The 19,659-nt window shown below is 37.6% G+C and overlaps 2 protein-coding genes across 4 annotated transcripts in view; one reads left to right on the top strand and one right to left on the bottom strand.

Annotated features, from left to right (window-relative positions):
* Positions 1–4,747: 4,747 nt before the first annotated feature.
* The window catches only part of LOC129579096 (nucleolysin TIAR), a 456,813-nt gene continuing 441,901 nt past the window's right edge, over positions 4,748–19,659 (top strand). The window contains exons 1-3 of one of the 3 annotated variants that reach the window (XM_055468750.1): positions 4,748–5,301; positions 9,361–11,212; positions 11,392–11,537. In XM_055468750.1, the coding sequence (XP_055324725.1) occupies positions 11,101–11,212; positions 11,392–11,537 (258 nt within the window). In that variant the 5' untranslated portion in view covers positions 4,748–5,301; positions 9,361–11,100. Of the gene's footprint in view, positions 5,302–8,905; positions 9,174–9,360; positions 11,213–11,391; positions 11,538–19,659 lie in introns of those variants that run through there. The other 2 variants (XM_055468749.1, XM_055468748.1) reach the window with 2 other exon arrangements.
* Positions 13,766–19,287, bottom strand: LOC129579066 (thioester-containing protein 1 allele S1-like). Its single transcript, XM_055468638.1, has 9 exons — positions 18,966–19,287; positions 17,503–18,505; positions 17,221–17,412; positions 17,073–17,167; positions 15,168–17,010; positions 14,921–15,101; positions 14,349–14,856; positions 14,004–14,284; positions 13,766–13,927 (listed from the first exon to the last, which is right to left on the bottom strand). The coding sequence occupies exons 1-9, from the start codon at positions 19,037–19,039 to the stop codon at positions 13,818–13,820; spliced, it is 4,287 nt and encodes a 1,428-aa protein (XP_055324613.1). The 5' UTR covers positions 19,040–19,287; the 3' UTR covers positions 13,766–13,817.

Below are 19,659 nucleotides of genomic sequence, written 5' to 3'. Positions count from 1 at the left end.
GAGAGAGAGAGAGAGAGAGAGAGAGAGAGAGAGAGAGAGAGAGAGAGTGGAGAAAAAAAAGCACAGGCAAAATGGAAAAATAAGCGTGCAAAAGGCGATAGAGAAGAATGAGAAAGTGAAAGAGAAAATGGAAAATAGAAAAATGAAATATGTTATGTAGTGTTTTGTGCGTGAATGTGGCCCCGCATCTCAGTTATTGTGTGTGCACGAGAGAAAAGTGAGTGTATACTTAACGAAAATATGTGGTCGATGCACACATTGTATTGTTCGAAGCAATGGTAAATTTTTCGATTTCGAGTCATGGAGAAGAATGAAAACTAAGTAATGTTTTCATATCAGGCCATACACAACATGTTGAATATTCTGTCGTTGAGGCTCGTTTGCGCGCGCGATTGCGACACACTCCCTGTTATCCATTACACACTTATGCTTGGAGCACATATATTATTCCTTCCAAACGCATTTACCGTACACCCATGGTATTGCTCTCTGCACGTTGTTCATTCTCTTGTACTCAGTCTCGTGCACACAGCACATACACACACAGTCTGTCGTTGGAGAGATGCTCTCATGGTTCACACTCCGAATGAGGTAATGTGCATGCGAGGAAAAGCACTTAAAAACGCAAAGCACTTCAACTTCACGAACCTCAGTCAGTCCAAATTCACAGAGATCTGGTTAAATGATAAATAGTCATTCCCTCTCTCTCTCTTTCTCCCTCTCGCCCTCTCTCCCACAATACACACACACAATAATAAAACATATCGAATAAATTTTTTTCACACATGCCTGGAGCGCAATTTAACTTGAATTATTCAAGCTTGCTGCAAGAAAAATGGAACGATAACACCTAACCAAAGCAAGGAAAATCGATTATAAGTATACTACACACAGTACATTCATCGTCGACTGTTCTGCCATTGTACTTCACATCTTTGTAGAATTTAATCACTTCAGCACTTCTACTGGGATGGTGCTTTTTGATGCGTATCATTGATTCATTTTGAATATGATTTCTCAAGTGAAAAACTCGAAAATTATATTTCACTCTGACAATGATAACATCTCATTTTTGAAGGAATATAGTCGGTCTATTACCGATTGGCCATGTGGTTGAGAATCGAATTATATTTCTTTGTTATGTTTACACCTCAACAGTAAGAACAAAACACGATCTCTGATGATGATCTCTCATAACACGGCTGGAATTCACAACGATAAACAAAAAGTATCTAAATCACATTCAATGAAATGTGTACTCTACGTGAATGCTTACGTTTATAAAACGATTGAATATGCACATTGCACAGTATCTATAAGCATAAAAAAAATATGGGTGTCCAAAAAAACGAAAACCTATCTTTATCACGATTGACAAATTAAAAATACAAAACTGTTTTTTCTCTCTTATTTTTGTACATATTTGATGCGAAAGAAGCACTTTGATGATATTCATTTGGTTGGGCCGATTGAATGGCTTTATAAATATCAAATACGGTGCGGGATCGCTCATGTTCAAAGGAACATTTTTTATTTCGAAAGCTAACTCTCCTGGGCAGTCAATTTCTTTAACGCGGTTTCATCAATTTTATGCACTCCTTAAAATCTGGTGTTGACTCCGTGTTTGGTATTTATCAGAAAAGTTTAAAAAATAGTGTGGAGTGACTAAAAGATGGGTTTCTTTAAGATTTTATGTCCGTTAAAAGGTTATAAATTACGGAATTTTGATGAGGAAAAAAACGAAAAAACACATTTTGTAATTTCAAATTTGATTTTTGTCACTCAATGAGCAAATGGGTCTTGAATGCCTTTTTGGAATTGTAATTCATCAATGTGAAGGAACAAACGGTTGATGGTGATACTCCCAAAGCATATTTCTCTTTAATTACATTGCTGATGTTTGTGGGCAGTCAATCATGCGCATTTGAAAAATGTTGAAAATTCTTCAAACCGACCATTTAAACTGTTACATTCTTTAATGTTTGAACTGTTCAGCTCATTCACTCGCTCAATTAATGAGAATAGTTGAATGATAAGGTAGTATTTTAAAACGAAACAGTTATTTACTAATTACGAAATTGTATGAATTTCATTCCGATTCCAGTCTTTCGTATTTATTTCCACCACCCCCTAATCCAAAGCCTTTCTTTCAATGTTTTGTCTACTATTCATTGCAATGCTTACATTTTGCTCTTACAAAAAAAAAACGAAAAAAAAGAACAAAGGTAAAGCCAAAGATTCAAATCGCCAGAGGCAAACTCCTGCATAAAACACACCAGAGGAAAATGAAACGATGTTGTCTTTTGACCTTTTGCGAACGAAGCGTTTAATGTAACCTTAGTCACTGGATAAAAGTGAAAAAAGGGCAAACCTTTCGCTGATGGCAATTTTTTTCTTATTCTTCTTGTTATTCTTTTATACGTTGGAAGTGAAAAACAAAAGGTGCTTCGAATTTAATATGGTCAGCAAAATATCTCATTACTTGTTGGGCTGTGGTTTAATCGGAGACACCTCACTTTTTTAAAGCGTTTGAAAAATAACAGTAGACTAATTTTTCAGTTGAATGAAAGAAGAGAGCGAATAAATGCACTTTTGAAATGATAGAGCGATGGGAAAGATCAATGTTGAACAGCCGTCACTTTTAAATTCAACTATAATTTTTGAATGTGTGACACTTAATAAATAAGCTGAACCGTGTGCATAGATTATCTCGAGCCGATGCTGTACGTATTTACTCGTCCGTTCCAATAGTAAGGACTATGATGACGATGACAACGACAACGATGTTTGCCGTGCCCATACCATGGCACAGGCATATTATTGTCGGTCCAATTGAAACATACACACAATGATATTCCGTGGCATTGGTGCCGGATTTTCATTGATTCCGACAATTAGCAGCATGCTCAAATACTTCCGAACGTCCACTTTACATTTGGCCGCTCAAATTCAATGGTAAATGCATTCGTATTGATATGAGATATGGGACATGACCACAATGAACTGGATACATTGAGCACAACGGAATCATTGATGTCTGAAAAATTATGTTGGATGTGAATCTGGCCTAGCATTTTCAGCATTGGTATTTCCATGATCACCCCATTCCATCCATTGTGCATCCAGTGCTTTTGAATTCGATGTTCGTTCAACTGTTTCTGAATCTATAATTTAAATGTGAATGACAATTGCACATGTTTGTCCACTCGCACGGATTTGTTCGTTTGTTTGTTTGTTAGTTAGTCTTTTTTTGAAATACTCTCAATAGGAATTTGATCATAAAACTCAACCATGCTGTACGAGAGATTCTTGCATCGCTGTTACATCTAACGGGCGAATTTCAATGGTTATTTCCTTTTTCTATTAACTCTATTTGCATTTTATTGTTTCGAAACAAATCCTATTCCACTTATATTCAGTTGGGTAATTAAGAAACACGATATTATTACGCATTGTGAATTGCTTATTCAAACATATGCAATATTGAATCGCATCGCATCAAAGAGACTATTTGATTTCGAGCAACAAAGCTTGATGAACTGATCGATTGCAAGGAAATCAACATTCGCATAGGGAAAAAACTTATCGAATTTAAAATGAGCAAATAAATTCAAGAATGCGTAACGTGTCACTTTACTCGGTTGAATATTGCATGAATTCGTGGGTTAATCACAGAAATTAAAGAACTGTTGTTCCGTTGATCTGATCAGCAAAAAGCTTTAAGCTACCAGATTCAGTTAAAGTGTGTCTTTCAAGTGCTCGCTTAAGCATAGCAGCAATCGACAGGCAATGAAATTTCCCCCCAAAAAAGGTATAATCAACGAAACACAGCGTATGTGCACGCGGTTGTACCGACTGCAAAATGCATTTGCAAATGCAGCACACCGAAATGCAAAGCCAAAACAAAACATAACCGAAATGAAAACGGCAAAACAACGACAGACAATAAATATATGCGTACCGTATACCCAAGAAGCTGAATGTGTATAGATACGGCCTATAGTACAGTGCAAAACAACATCGACGGGCCATATGGAGTGAGTATTGTGTATTGTGTATTGCGCGCCTGTCTAAACAACCACGTGCTAAATACCAGTGCAGCCGTAGCGATACAAGTCGTAAACAACGGAGGGCTCCGATATAAATGCGGTAAATTCATGCCGTTCATACGTGGCACAGTGCATTGAGTGAAGAAATTTGAAAATGTCATCGGATATTTGTCTGGTTTGAAGGTCTCACATTCTGAAGCTGGTTTCGATTTGATTGGCACACACTCGCCACACTATTGGTGTTCACTATTACGCGCCCTTTTTTCATAGTTTTCGATTTTTCATGCCATTGAAATCGTTTCATCGTTTGCATTCGAAGCGTGGTTGCACTTTCAAACGACGGCGCCCACTCCGATTCGATAAGACAATTGCAGACTCCGCCCTTGAGCAGCTGTACGCTACTTGTATTATTCTCTCTGTCTCTGTCTCTCTTGCTGTCGAAATTATTTTCACATTGTGGACGCTGTACGCTCTACATTGGTAAGATGTATTGTTTGAATCTACTGCTCAAGTGGATTGCTGAATGGGTGGCATTGCATTGCATGGCTATGGTATTATACGGTTATGCTCATCTAGTGTAGAGTAAGCCGCAACGAACGCACACACTGGGTTTTACAGTCGGAAAATCGTTTTTCTTCTTTTCATTTCGCTCTTTTCCGACTAGTTTATTTGCCTTTACACAGCCAGCCAACCAACGGATTGTTCCTGTGTAGAGTTGTATGGCTCTTTGCTCCTTGGTTCTCTCTGTTTTCGGGCCGTTTTTCGACGATGATGAAGGCAACAACGACAACGAAAACGCCAACCGATTTTCGCTTTTCTCTCTTTCTGTGTGCATGCGTGCGTGTGACCCCAAAAATACTGAACGCTTCTGCACACGTTACACGTATTTTTGATGGAGATGAATTTTGTGGATGGAAGAGAGTAAACTGATTTTCTACAACGCCTTGCAGCGGTCGTTCGTTACAATCAAGTGTTCAGTATAAAACCGGCATTTGTGTGTATCCTACGTGAAATAGCGATTGCGTTTTGTTGATATTTTCATCGGGCTAAAGACGTGTTGTATCGGAAGCGTCACTTTCATCGACTACCGTATAAATCCATGTGATTATCAAAGGCTGAGCATTTGGCTTGTTTCTTTTTCCTTCGTACGTTTTTTATGGCTTTCTGTATTTGAATAATACGCATAACAACAACTACAACGAGTGACTTTATTCTCTGATTAGCATCAGACTTTGGCTTCTTAAGCACCAAGGTGATTGTCAAAAATTACGGTCAACTTTCATAGATTGCGAGTGATATTGTTGCATGGTGAGTGAGTGAGTGAGTGAGTGTATGTGAAAGCGATCTCGTTTGCAAGTGCACAAGGACAGTAATTAGGTACTCGAGCGCGCACTATTGTTTGTGAAAAATGCATTGTTTGTGCTGATATCCCATGATCGCTAAATACCCAAATATTGTCGATGCATTCGACTGAAGGTAAAAGAAAAACCGCGACTCAGACCGGGGAAAGAGAGGGAGAGAGAAGTCGAAGAGAGTTTCTTATTGTTTTTTCTACATGTTTTGCAGTTTAGGTTGAAAGTTGTTAATTTAAACGCCATCCCATGTAATTGAAACATGCACATTTTAAATTCCGCTGTGCTGGTGATTTACGAATTCCATTACATCGTATTAATTCACTTCTTATGCGCGCTTTCTTAATTCACATTAGCCGAGTGTGCGAGTAAAAGCGCCAAGTAAACGGGTTTTATTCGCATAGTGGATTCAGTCAAAGTTCTCGAGGTAATATAAATTGCAACGAAATAATTGCTTTTTAGGACTAACAATTCAACGAAGAAAAATCGTGCATTTAAGCTCCTGAAGACGTTTGCCTCACACACACACACACACACATTTATATACAAAACCCTCGCTGGAACAAATTACAATGGCAGCTCCAGAAGAAACCACATCTGTGGAATTGAGCAAATGTGAAGAGTGCATGTTGTACACACAGCCAGCTCGTATTTATCGTGCGTGAAATCAAATTTAATTGCCACTACGGGCACAAAAATCCTGCAATGCAACTATGATCATATATATATTTTTTAAATAACAACAAAAACATGCCACAATTGAGCACAAACCACACTGTTCCATCCCATTCCTCCATCCCCCATTCAACACACAAGCATACGCATTGCGATCAATCGTAAAATCCAATACATTTTGCACATAGTAATAAATAAATAAACTCATTGACAAAAAATTAAAAAAAAAATCTTCGAGCTACGTGTTTATATGCACCAAATTTGCATTTCCATATTTTCAACTGAAGCCATAAATACGTAAACAAATGTCGCGCGAACTCGAGATTAAACTGTATTTATGCAGCGATCGAAATCGAAGTGCATGACACAGAGAAGAAGCCGAGAGTTTCAACAGCAGCGGCAGCAACAACAATAATAATAATATTGCAAACGAACGGGGAAAAAAAGTTGCAAATGGAAAAATGTGTACCCTGATTGAATCGCAAATCGTGTCGCACGACACAATCCGTTGATTTGTTTAATTTCAGTAAAATATTCCGCATGCAAAAAGGAAATAAACAAGACCAAAGGCGATGTTGCTTTTATCGATCACAACGATGAATGCATAAACACACACCGACTTGATTGATTTGAATTGGGAGTAAATTGTACAATATCCGAGGAGCAAACCAAAATCAAACAACATCCAGCCAAAATTCTGGTCTGTTGAGGGAGAGAGAGAAAGAGAAAATGAAAGAGAAATAGAAGAAGCAAGAAAAGCGGTGGCATTCTATCATTCGAGTTAGTTAGATCACTGCACTGCGGCAACACAATACATCCTAAAATCGAATCAAAGCATAAATCAAACACAGATTCTTTTAAAAAAATTTATAAGCCCAAGAATATTTCCTTTTATATTTGACTGGTGTTTGTGTTTTTGTGTGGGAGTGCGGACAAATGGTAGCCAGTTTATGTGTCGCTCATTGTCGAGCGAAAAAAGTGATAATTTCACAGAGGAAATTAAACAATATGTATTTTTTGTACACCATCAACACACAGTACGGGGGTTTTGTGGTGGCTCGTGTCCGGTAATGAAACGAAACGCGGCATATAACTTTTCACAAACAACAACAACGGGAAAAAAAAACGCATACACACAGCACGGAATAAATTTTCTCCGCCTTCCATTCGAATGGAAATAATTTGATAATTATTCAGAGATCGTTGGTATGCAAATTTCCATTTGAAATGTTTTGCATTTCTTCATGCCCTTTTGAAGCTCTTATTTACTGATGACCTCTTATCGTATGTTGACGGAAAAATCAAACATAACTTGACACAAATACGATGACTGTTTATTTTCAAATTTTTCATTAAACGTTGATCGAATCGCGCAATGGAAACATTTTTTTTGACTGCCACCCTTTCTACCTCTCACTTGATCTCTCTGGGTTTAGTTGTAGTTTTGCCGCAACGCGAATAATTTCCTTTTTTGCGTGTAAAACCAGTTTTTCCAAGGGAATAGAGATGTTTAATTATAGAGTAGCCATTCTAATTAATTGTGTATACTCGCTACGATTAAAAATTTCAAATGCGTTGTGAAAAATTGTTTTTTTTTTCTATTGAGGATGAGGGGGTAGACAAAAACAAATGGACAACATTCTATTTATGAATGTATTTATTTTTCTGTTCTGTTAATTATAATTTCCATTAATTTTTGCATCAATTTGCATTGCTTAATGCGAGATACGTGATCTATTTTGATTCATGGCACAAATACACAATCTACTTCAGCGCAATTGGCATATAATTGAAATGCAACTCATTAATATTTTCGATTTGTACATTTTATTGGTTTTGATTTTTTTTTTTTTTGAAAAAATGCTGGTAATAGCTTTGCAATGGACACATCGGTCGTAAGTGGGTCGAGATAAACAACAATCAGGGATGGGGTCAACAGCAATAGCAACAACAACAACAACAACAATTATCGGAATGAAAAATGCGCGAGCGCAATTTTTGTACTGCTGCTGCACATTTCATACGTTTCAGTTGGACAAAAATATGAAAATTCAATTTGTTTCGGCCGTCGGCAATAATTCCATTTTCAAATCATGAAAACTCGAACAGTACAAACATTTTTACATATAAAAATGTTTCGAATTTTTCATCAAAACCATTGGGTTACATTATGCTGCATGTTTGTCAACGAACGTAAAATCACTGAAGTGTAAATCATTCTCGATTGGTTTATTATTTATTTATGTTTGTTTGTGCGAGAAGAAAAAAAAATTGTGTGATTTCAATACTAGCACATTTATTGTGGCTATAAAATGATTTAAAGATGTAGAGAGAGAGAGAGAGAGAGAGAGAGTGAAATTCATTTTGATTGATGGCTATTTCCGTAAATACCCAACCGATTTATGCCAAATGCATTACGGCATAATGTCTCATGTCATAAACCTACAAATTATAAGCTATTTTATTATTTCACAGGATTATCCTTGAATAAACATCCGACAAACAAATATTTGATATTTGAAACTATTTTTACCACACATACATATCGCTTCGATAGCCTTTATTGTTGAACTGAATTAAAAATACAGAAACAGAAAAAATGAAATCAATTCTAAGATCGAGAAAAAAACGTCTTGGTTATGCTCTGAATACAGTTGCAGATTTTGGTTTGGCTGTGAGTGACGCAGCCATCTCAACGTAATGCTCAATTGTTTTATTTTTGTAGTGCAAATATAACGTACGTCTGCTCTTGTCATTCGAAACAAAATATATTTAGTACGTACGAATGGGAAATTTTTCATTTTAAACCGTTCCTTTTTCCCCGTGCGCACATTCTCTCCGTCTGTAGCAAATCCTTTTGTTTCGTTTGTCCGTGCACACACATGTCTGGCTCTATAAAAGAGGCATGTTTTGTGAGCTTGTAGACAGTTAATGAAAAATAAACATACCGAAGATGACGAGGCGCCGACACTCGTGAATTTTCAACGTTTAAATGTGGGTATACACTGCATTTGCCCAATAAACTCGGCAATCAAAATTGTAACAACATTGCTTTTTCGTACGCGATCTTCTATTTTCAATGTAGCAATTTTCAAAAGTGAGGCTATTTGAGCCCTCAATAATAAATCAATTTGCATAATTTTTTGCTCGACCATCGATCATCGGCATTTGGGCCAACCAACCATTCTTCATATATTGTGTTATTAAATGTGCTAATGTCAAAACGAAACCAAGTTGAAAATCAAAAAGAAAATCATATTCAAAGAATTATGAACTGATTTTAGGTGGACGTCATCGTAAAGAGGCCGTAAACAAGCAAGCAAACAAACGAATATACAACACTAAACCATTTCGCTGCAAATTACAACAGAAAAGCTGACCAGAAACGTAACTTATCATCAGTTTTCGTTTGGCACGTCGAACACTGTTTCCACCTCACCCGTTTTGTCTGCCATTGTTTCCACCGTACAAGAGGGAAAAAAAACATTGAAATATAAACAATAAAGAGGCCAATAAGTTTCTCAAGTCGTTTGTCGAAAAATGTGTTTTGTATTTTTGATGTGAGCCACGTACACAAAATAGGCAAACATTATCAACTATACAAATTGGTCGGGGATTTTTTTTCCGTGTCAAAATTTCGAATTGGGCCGATAGAGAACGAGAGGGCGAGCACGAAAATTGAGAGGGCGAATGTGAGCGGAAAATCGAAAAGAAAAACATTCACCGAGGAAAAGAAAAAGAAAGAGAAAGAACAAAAGAAAACAAATAAACACAAGTGTACATGACCACCTATCAAGAACAACAAACGAACGACTTTTCTCTGGCTAAGCGATAAAGTATACGGAACACTGCGATAAACAGCAAACAACGAGAACTGCATTCTGAATTGTTATATAAAAATAAAAAGAACAGAGAAAGAGAAAATCGTCTTGTTTTCCACTCGGAATCTTGCCTTATAATAAATAATAGTACTTGTGGACTGTACCATGAATGTGCGAGACGATCAAAACGAAAAATAAAACTTTTCCAACGGCAAAATACATGTATGCATTCACAAACGAAAGCGCGGAGAAAATGTGTAATAGAAAAATAATAAAGATTGTGATACAGTCGAATGAAGTTCATTGTAAAAATTGAAATATGATTTGACAAAGTGCATTTGCGATTACTTTAAAAATTATCAAAACAGATTGAAATACAAAAAGAAAAACAAATACTGAAACGGAGAGAAACATAAAGGAAGCCGGAAAATATTGTATATTGTTTTATGTTTTATAGCCAATCGCAGTGGAAGTTGCAAGTGAATTCATTTTCTTATTTTTCACTCATTTGAAATTGTGAAATAAAACTGACAGAAAGAAAAAAATTATATAAATAAACGTTGGTTCTACGTGCATTGCAATTGATTCGTGAGCACTAAATAAGCGAAAAGCATTTTCATTGAAACGTGTGGAAAAAGTTAGGTAAACACTCTGGTCAAAGTGTATCGCAACGCTACGGGAAATTTTTGTTAACGATCTTTGAGTTAAGTAAAAATAACTTCACAAACGCAACCCGACGCGAGCCCATCAGTTGGGCTACGCTTGGTCGGGCTCTTACCGTGTGCAGTGTGGTCACCAAAGATACCGAAGCCAACAATTGGCCAGATACAACGTGTACAAGCGACACCGTATACAGTAACATCGAACGCATCATCGATTCGATCGGCTGCCATTTTAACTGATCCATCGACATCCGCACATCCTCCCGTCAATCGACTGTTGGTTACAGCACAACGAACTGAGACATCGACCAGTTCGTGTCGTTGCGCTACGATTCAACCGAATACGTCTACTGATCAATTACACCCCAGTCAAGTTTCGACGAATCATCACCACCACCACCACCATCATCAGAAGCAGCAGCAGCAGCAATCGACCTCCACAGGAACAATAACAACAATTGCACCCATCAACCAATCGCCAACTATTAATCAACGCGCAAGTAATTTACGTCCGATCTCATCAACATCAAGCTCAAACCCTATGCTTCTGCTACCATTTGCTGCAATGCCACCGGGTTTCGTCCCGATCCAAGGTCAAATACCAGTTGTTGCTTCTGCAACCGTGCCGCCACCATCATCCACACCAACTTATCGTAAGTGGAAATCTTGTAACTCTTTTTCTTTCGTCTTCGTCAGAACAATTAACAATCATTTTTTGTATGATGAACACGAAGAATAAGAAAAACAACAACTCCACAATCAAAAACACATTGTCTTTGCTCCCGTCAACTCTTTTTCCCACCATGTTTTTTCATAATTTCATCAATTTCAGCGGCACAACCACAATCGCATAATCTTGGCGGAACGTCACAAATTCTGCCACCAAATAATCCAATACAAAACGCTATTGCTCACAATAATGCTGGTTCACCTGCTGTTTTTATCGCATCAGGATCGTGCACGGAACAAAACACAAAGGTAAGGTGAAAATCGATTTTCTTAGAAAATTTTCCCCATTCTTTCTACTTATTCTCTGCGCTTCGTATAACAGAATATTCTGTGCGTAGCGTCGTTTTATCGGTTGTATGTTTATTCTCTTACAATTATTCAATTAAATTGTAAAGGGAAAAAATCGTTAAGAGCGCAATTTCGTTGTCTTCAGACTTAACCATTGTCTGAGTACGATGTATTCACAAAAAGATTCTAATGAAATGCAAGCCCGTAGCACTGTGAAGGTTGGAACGTGTGTTGGTGTCCTGTAAAATGCTTTAACTTTAACATTTCAAATCCAAGTGGATTTCATGCAGACCTGGTAAAGATCCGATACAAGAAAAACGCTATTAATTATTCACATAAAAAAAATGAGAGATGTAGATAGGCAGCAAAAAACGCGACCGTCATACAAATGCCAAGTCACATTTTCCACGAAAGCAATGTGAACAATCTTATGAAACCGACGTTAGAAACACAGGCACACTATTTGTTGCCTCATTCATACACAAAATTCCTTGCTCAATCTCATTTCTAACATACTCTTGCATCTTTTATCTCCTCAGTTTTTGGTCCATTTAAACTTCAAAACGAAACACCAAAGAAACATGACAGGTATACAGGTTTTTATGTGCAGCGTAGGTTTCTTCCTTCTGCCGTGCGCTTTCTTGGTTCAATGCTCGAATATACGAAAATATTCTTCATACTTTATTCATTCTCGTTTTTTTTGTTGCTCTGATATACGCCAAAATGTCTACGCATATATGCAGATGTGCCCGAATCACAGCGTCTCAGAAAGTGTCAGGTTCTATTTTCAACGTCAAATTCAAGTATCTTACGCGTTTATAACCCCTTTTTCTCAGTTTTTACTCTAATTCTTTCTCATTCCCCCACTCTCTCACTCACTCGCTCACAGCTTAAAACAGTGCCTCAACGGAGTCATTACTCAAAGTTGCGACAATATCAAATTTATTAAATCGTAATTTATTTTAAAATGTTTTCCACCGCCTCTCTGACTCTCTTTCCATACAAAACAAGCGACATTGTTCCATATTCATTTGATGGCAACGAAAAAGAGAGAGAGAGAGAGAGAGAGAGAGAGAGAGGCAGCGAGCACGAGGTAAGTGTAGGAAAATGAAGAAACAAAAAAACGAGTGTACGATGTCAATGTTTCTTTATTAATATTTCGTCCCTAATTTTTCTCTTGTTAACGGCAGAATTTTCTATTTTCATCAAAACTCAATTGGTTTGCTATGGATAAACACTTCAAGAATTTGTCAACACTAGTTTTTAAGGGGAACATCGCACTTTCTTTTCTCTCTCTCTCTCTCTCTCTCTCTCTCTCTCACTGCTTTTTGTTCTCAACCTATGGTTTTCGTCAATTCAAAGCGATTTTGCGTAGCTATGGAGATTTATGAATTCAATTTCGAAGAATGTTTGCGTGTGAAAAAAATTGCCCGCTTTTTTCTCGCTAATCCTAACTACTATGTTTTTTCCACAATTTGGTGCGAACCGAATGTAGCCATAAAAATGGTATTTGATTATGTCTTACGAGAACATAACAGATGCCAGATGTCAGATGCCAAAACGATGAATCAATCAAATATGGTTTTTGCCTCATTCTACTCTCTCGCCCTCACCCATCAATTCCACTTTATTCAATTCAATTAAGAGCGCACGCTGTCTTTTTTTGGCTGCTTGTTCGTTGATTTATTTCGACTTTTGGTTGTGGTGACGTCGTAATTCCGAAAAATATTCATTGATTCCAATTGATTTGAATAAAAATTATATTTGAACACAATAAATGTAACTGCTATTGGTGATTATATATAGGGAGATGGGGAATCATCTTTGACTTAATACAATGACGAATGTCAACCAATTCTTTGGAAATATATACACATACACTGAACGTTGATTTCATTGAGTGTTTGTCAAATTAATGCTGCATTCATTATGTTGATGGAATATTTAAATTTATCGACAGATTATGCAAATTTTTCCACTTTCATTGCCATTTTAAATAATGGAAAGCACCATAATTAATGCAATGTGTATTTATGGTGGGCGTTATTTTAAAATGAACATGGTCGGGGATTCTCATTGGTATCAACATTTCTACGTAGTAACATTCCCTACTGCTGATTTCGTGAACATATAAAAACGTTAATATCGAATTGGTCTTCATCTGTTGCACTTCAGGGGTACAATTCGATGCAAACAAAAGTCGGATTGTTTTTTGGTACATATTGTATAGATAAAATGAATTTATTTACTCAAATTTAACTCTTTTTTACATGATTTTGAACATTCATCGCCTTCGCAGATATTACAAGATGTAATGAATGGAATTTCATAGAATTCTCTGGCGCTTCGAGCTGCAAAAAATCAGATATTATGAATGGACTGGTCGATTTGAACTTCCTCTTTTGCATTTTGCATTTGAATACTTACAGCTGTCGTAGTAATCATAGATTCGCACTGGTACCGGCTTGTTTTCGGCCACTTTGTGCGATCGATACCCTTGAACATTCAGACAGATTTCTTCATTTGGTGGCATTTGATCGAAGTAAATGTCGGCAACGGTTTCGCCACTCTTTGTTTCCACCAATTTTACGTGTGGTTTTCTCAACAGATCATCTAATCGATCCTTTTCAATGAGGAACCCACTCGGCATGGTCACCTCCACAATCACCATATTCGAATGTTTTTCATCTTCGCTTTTTGGATTAAATCTGAAAAATGATTTTTTCAATATGAAAACTGCCACCCGATTGATAAAGCTCAATGCACACAAACCTTGAGCAAACTTCAACATTCAAGTGGCCGCGTGTGGTCTCGAGTACTTTTGGTTTCAGTGTGAATGTGGAGTAAATATCGCTGTTCTTTAGATTGTATCGGTATGACAATTGGAATAAGGCGAAACCATGGCCAGAAGCAGACAGTTGAACAGATGACGTATTTGATGGTAAATCGACCGATTGGAACACCAATCCGTTTTCGTCATTTACTTCCAACACACGATCTTCGATTGTGCCGGCGTGAATTTTCAAGTGGACATCATTATCCTTAGATTTTAAGAATCGGCTGTAGGTAGCCAGAGATTCTAATCCTACAACCGTATCCTGCGTACCGAAAAAGCCGCCTCTTTCATTTCGTTGAGCCAAAAGCCATCGGAAATATGGCAGAGCTTCGGCCGATCGTTTGGCGTGAACCAGTGCCAGCAGTCCATATGAAGTGACTTCGACATCAAGAGATTTCGACTGTCGCTCATCTGGTTTCGACGTTGTCCACCATTTGTGTTGATCTAAAGAGGAAAATCAATATATGAAGAATAATTCATTTGCTGAGTTTGAAATGTTCCTTTTTACCTTTATTCATCGATTTGTCAACCAAATTATCCAACACTTCATCTTTCATTGGATGATCAGCCAATTGCAGTGCATATGCAACGATTGCTCGTGAGTATGGGTCGTTGATATATTCAATATTCGATACGATGTTAATAATTGCTCTATTCACTGTCTCTTGGTATTTCCAATCCTTCGATTTCTGTAAAAGTAGATCATGTTATCCAAATGTCAAAATATTCCTTCTGTTCTCTTCGGAAGAAGTTACCTTATTTTTCAAGAAAGCAATTGCTGTGTATGCAGTCAAAGCGACTCCTTTGCTCGATCCACCTTGCATGGCTTTGCTCAATACATATCCGAATTCTGGGAAGCTACCATCGGCCGCTTGCACATCACTGAGGAATTCCAAGGCTTCGTCGATCACTTTGCTATCGACGTCGATGTAGTCTTCTGCTTGTTTGAATGACTTTACAACGAATGCCGTTAGCCAAGTACTACCCTTTCTATCGCTCTTTCCGAATGCACTAAATGAACCGTTGTTGTGACGATAGGTCAGCTCGCGTTGGTATCCACTCAATAAATATTTGATGGCTTTGTCTTTGATGGCCGGATCGAGATTGCCGGCAGCTTTCAAATAGTCCAAAACGACAATATTTGGAACGAAGTTCAGCATATTTTGTTCTCCACAGCCAGTGGGCAATCGAATGAGCTGATGCAAGTTCTGGATAGCTCCTCCGAGCAAATCGCCAATTGCGTTTACATTGATTTTCAATGAACCAGGCACGGCATTCTCGGGAACATCGACGTTTTGAACAGCATCGAACTTGTCCACCTCTCGCAGGTCAACGAACACGGCTTTGTTGATGAATTGTGGAATGCCTTCCGGATCAACTTGCAAGATTCGGACAACTGCATCGCCAGCAACGGCCGAAGTGGCCGTCACTTTCAGTGGAATCTGTCCAACCGATGTGAATCTGACGAGGAATGTTGATGAGACACCAGAGTTCGATTCAACTGATACTGTTCGTTCTCTTGTTGAATGGTCGCCTTCGACATCGTCCACAAACTCGAAGTCACCGTTCTCATTGTCAAGCACCACAGCGGCGGTGAGATCCGTGTTCAAATAGTTGAATAAGACGACCGGCACTGCCACCACTTCACCTCGCTTCACTGAGTACGGAAGATTCAGAGACACGAAGAATGGCTGGAAGACATTCAACGTTTTCGGGTTCTTCGTCAAACCAAGTCCGTTTGCTCCATTAACTGAGAAAGCGCTAATGACCCATGATGTGATTGTGTCTGGCACCTTTCTCGTCAGCGTAACAGTTCCATTTGGATTATTCACATCAATATCTTCCCACAGCCACGTTTCGGGGAACTCAGTACGAACTCTTGGCGGTTCGACTGGTGCTGTTTGCGAATAGGAAACTGCCTCATATTGGTGTTGATAACTAGATACAGCTGGCATGGCTTGAAATCGTATATCTATAGCATCTTCTTGAATCAATGGCTCATCATAATAAACCACTCTATTCACTAATTGGTACCGGTATTCGTCTTTTTTAGCATTAGTGAAAAGAATTGTGCCACTCTGTTGAAAAGGTCTGAAATAATCATTTATATAGTTGTGTGGTTCAACACTCCATGGACCATTTCCAGTGTAGTGTTTGGAATGTTGATAGTATTCTAATTCGCGGAAAGCTTGTTCTTTGCTCAAATCCTCGTTATTTTTTAGTAATAGCACACTTTGATCGACTCCTACTAAACCGACGTATGATTCGGGCTTAGTAATTACGTCAATGTTAATATCCTTGCCTGGTTGTGCCTCTGGTGTCGATAGCTTAAGTTTGACGAAATTGTTCAAATCATCGTTAATCGTTAGTTCAGTTTTGGTGGCAACAATTTCATTGTCCTTAAAACGATAAACGATCACTGTTGCTTTTGGAGCGATGTCAAAGGTGGCATTGAATTTGAAAACATGATAGTTGCGGTTTGGAACAGCAACAGTTTCAGCATAAATTAGTTTCCCGCGGCCGATCACTTGATAAGTGAAATTCTGAAGCAAGCGTTTCGACTGCACTTCAACGAGAACGTTTTGATTCAATGTGGGACTGTAGAAGAATAGATACCAATTAGTTAAAGATAACAAAACCAAATTCTTGTATAATTTTACCGCTTTGATATTACTTTCGCCTCCAATTCGGATGGTTCATCGGTTGTACGTGGATAGAAGTAGCCCAGACGTTTTTCTTCATCTAAATATTTCACCTAAATGACAACCGTTAGAAAAGCTTCTCAAATTTTTAAACACTTATTTGTACCTGCAGATCGAAGTGCGTTTCGTTCCTCATTGTTGGTACTCTAATATCAGCAGTGCCATTTTTATTCAACTCAAACTTGTAGTAGACACCATCTTCATCGGTTCTATGTCGATTAGCTATTTTTCCAATTTGAATCCATTTAGTTTCTTCGTTCAACAGAACTGGTGAATTATCATGATGACTCACACCCAGCTGCACATTTTAAATTGTTTGAAATTTTAATTCAAAATGCGATGCTTAACTGCTTAATGTTCTTAGTCAATAAAAATTCGTTCAACTTACCGAAAAAGTGACTGGTAATCCTGGAGTGAAAACACGACTCAACCCCATCGTATTGAATTTGTAACGGTTTTTATGGATGGTGATAGTTTTTGATGCAGTTTGATTGCGTCCAGTCAGTTCTTCTACGACGGTGGCTTTTAATTCAAACATATGTCTATCGGTGTCCTCTGAAAATGCGAGTATAAACGAATCAAATTCAACGGTTCCTTTGCCATCGATTGGTATTGTTTTCAAGATGCTATCACTTTTTTCCCGATTGTACCAAAAACCATAGTGCCGTCTTGGTGTAAGTGATATGATTGCTTCTCCTCTCACCAATTTGCCATACGTATATTTAGAGCGAATAATAGCTCGAACTTTTCCATCTCCGGCCCAATAATCGTTTGGTGAATCGATTGAAACATCAAACTTCGGTAACACGTACTTAGCCACCTGGACATCTTTGGTATTGATCTCTTCTCCAACTTGAGCTATGATTTTCCAATAGCCCAACAAAGGCAGTTCAGATAGTTGAATCTCACTCGTAAAAACACCACGTTTTGGTGTTACCTTAAGCCATTGTTTGATACGATTTTTCTCCGGATCAGTGATATGAATGCTAAGCAGGCTTTCCGGTGTGAGTGCAGCTGGTTTCAATTCATTGTCGAGAACCAAAACCCGGAATTTAATTGATTCTCCTGGCTTATAAATGGCCTTATCAGTCTGGATGAAAATAGATACATTTTTCAATTCAACTTTGAGTGTGGATTCATTTCTGAAAATGAAACTAGAGATGCCCTCAGCCACGAATTTATAGCCCTTTGATGAGTCCAAATCACCGATCCGCAATGTCACCAGTTCTGTTTTATTTGAATTGACCGTGATCTCTTTTTCATTTTTATATTTTAAGCCATCTTGAATGCTCAAGCGGAATGTGGCCGGTTCAGTGTGCTCATGAAGCGTTAACGAAACATGATAATCCAAATGCGAACGAATGTTTTCGGGTGCAACAATTGTATAAAAGCTGTTTAGGAAAAAAAAACAACATATTACTTAGTGTGCACATAATGTCTTATTTTGAAGTAAAGGTCGAAAAATCTATGTTATTGACTAACAACTTCTTATCGGGTCAAATTTTTCGACTTCTTATCAAGCAATTCTATTGAGATAACAAATTCATTTTATTATCAATGTTCTCAAGATTCAAACATATGCTTTGACTAAAATAAAAAATAAAAACTCGAAGTCTTTGAGTTAGTGTGACACTTGGAAAATGCTTTAGGAAAAACAACCACAACAAAAATTATTCGTTTCGCAAGAGCTACTCGTATTCAACACGAGTTTTGACATTTTTGATCTGATGTGGGTTTAAAGAAAACAATTTTATGGCTTAAATAAGTTCAAACTGGTTATTCACAACACAATTGGGAATAACAGTAAGAAGTAATTTAAATTCATGTTTTACATCCAATTGATATACTCACCCAGCGCAACTGACACAACCAATCAATACCGATAGAACACCAATGGAAACTATTAGCGGTGAAATCCGCTGCATTTTTCAATTCAGTTTGACTTGTTTTTAAAAATAAAAATTAATTCCAATGTAAAATCACTCAATAGCTGTGGTCTTTGTGATGTGAAGATTTAAACTAAACTAAACTTAAAGTCAAGATGTAAAATGTTTTTAAAACAAACCCAACTTTATCTTCTAGCCGGTATCTCATATAAGAAAACAAAAACAATTCGTACAGACTTGATTATTGGGCAGCTCACAGATTACGTAAGGCATCTTCTCAGAGAATAAATTCGAAGAAATCAGGTTGAAGAAAAAAAGTAAACAGAAAAACCCAAACGCGCTATTACGTCTTCTCCATTCGAAGAACGATAACCTTTATCGTCTCTTTCATCTTCGTTCGCCAGTATATATTAATATACGTGGTATACGCAGTTTATATGGAAAATATGCAGAACAAATTTCCTGATAATTTCAAAAGGAACCAGAATAACTCTGTAAATAACCTCGTGCAGCTTGGCGTCATTTCCTCCACTTCCATATGTTTGCATTGATGGTTGAACTTTGACCAGTAAGCTTCTACAATGGACGTTAAATGCGAGTGGAGACGCCACAAAAATGACTCCAATATAGTCGATTATTGATCAAACTATTTTCTCTTT

This window comes from Sitodiplosis mosellana, unplaced genomic scaffold (genome assembly GCF_009176505.1).
Source record: "Sitodiplosis mosellana isolate CC-2019 unplaced genomic scaffold, AAFC_SMos_1.0 Smas_scaffold_6226, whole genome shotgun sequence".
In the NCBI taxonomy this organism is placed as follows: Eukaryota; Metazoa; Arthropoda; class Insecta; order Diptera; family Cecidomyiidae; genus Sitodiplosis; species Sitodiplosis mosellana.
The sequence above is the reverse complement of the archived record's forward strand: the minus strand, read 5'-3'. Positions and strand labels throughout refer to the sequence as shown.

Bases quoted from the DNA above. Each gene is read 5' to 3' on its own strand.
- LOC129579066 (XM_055468638.1), bottom strand. From the start codon at position 19,039: ATGCAGCGGATTTCACCGCTAATAGTTTCCATTGGTGTTCTATCGGTA. The intron at 17,168-17,220 runs GTACAAATAAGT...GTTGTCATTTAG, and splicing joins AAACGCACTTCGATCTGCAG to GTGAAATATTTAGATGAAGA. The intron at 14,285-14,348 runs GTTTGTGTGCAT...ATCATTTTTCAG, and splicing joins AATGTTGAAGTTTGCTCAAG to ATTTAATCCAAAAAGCGAAG.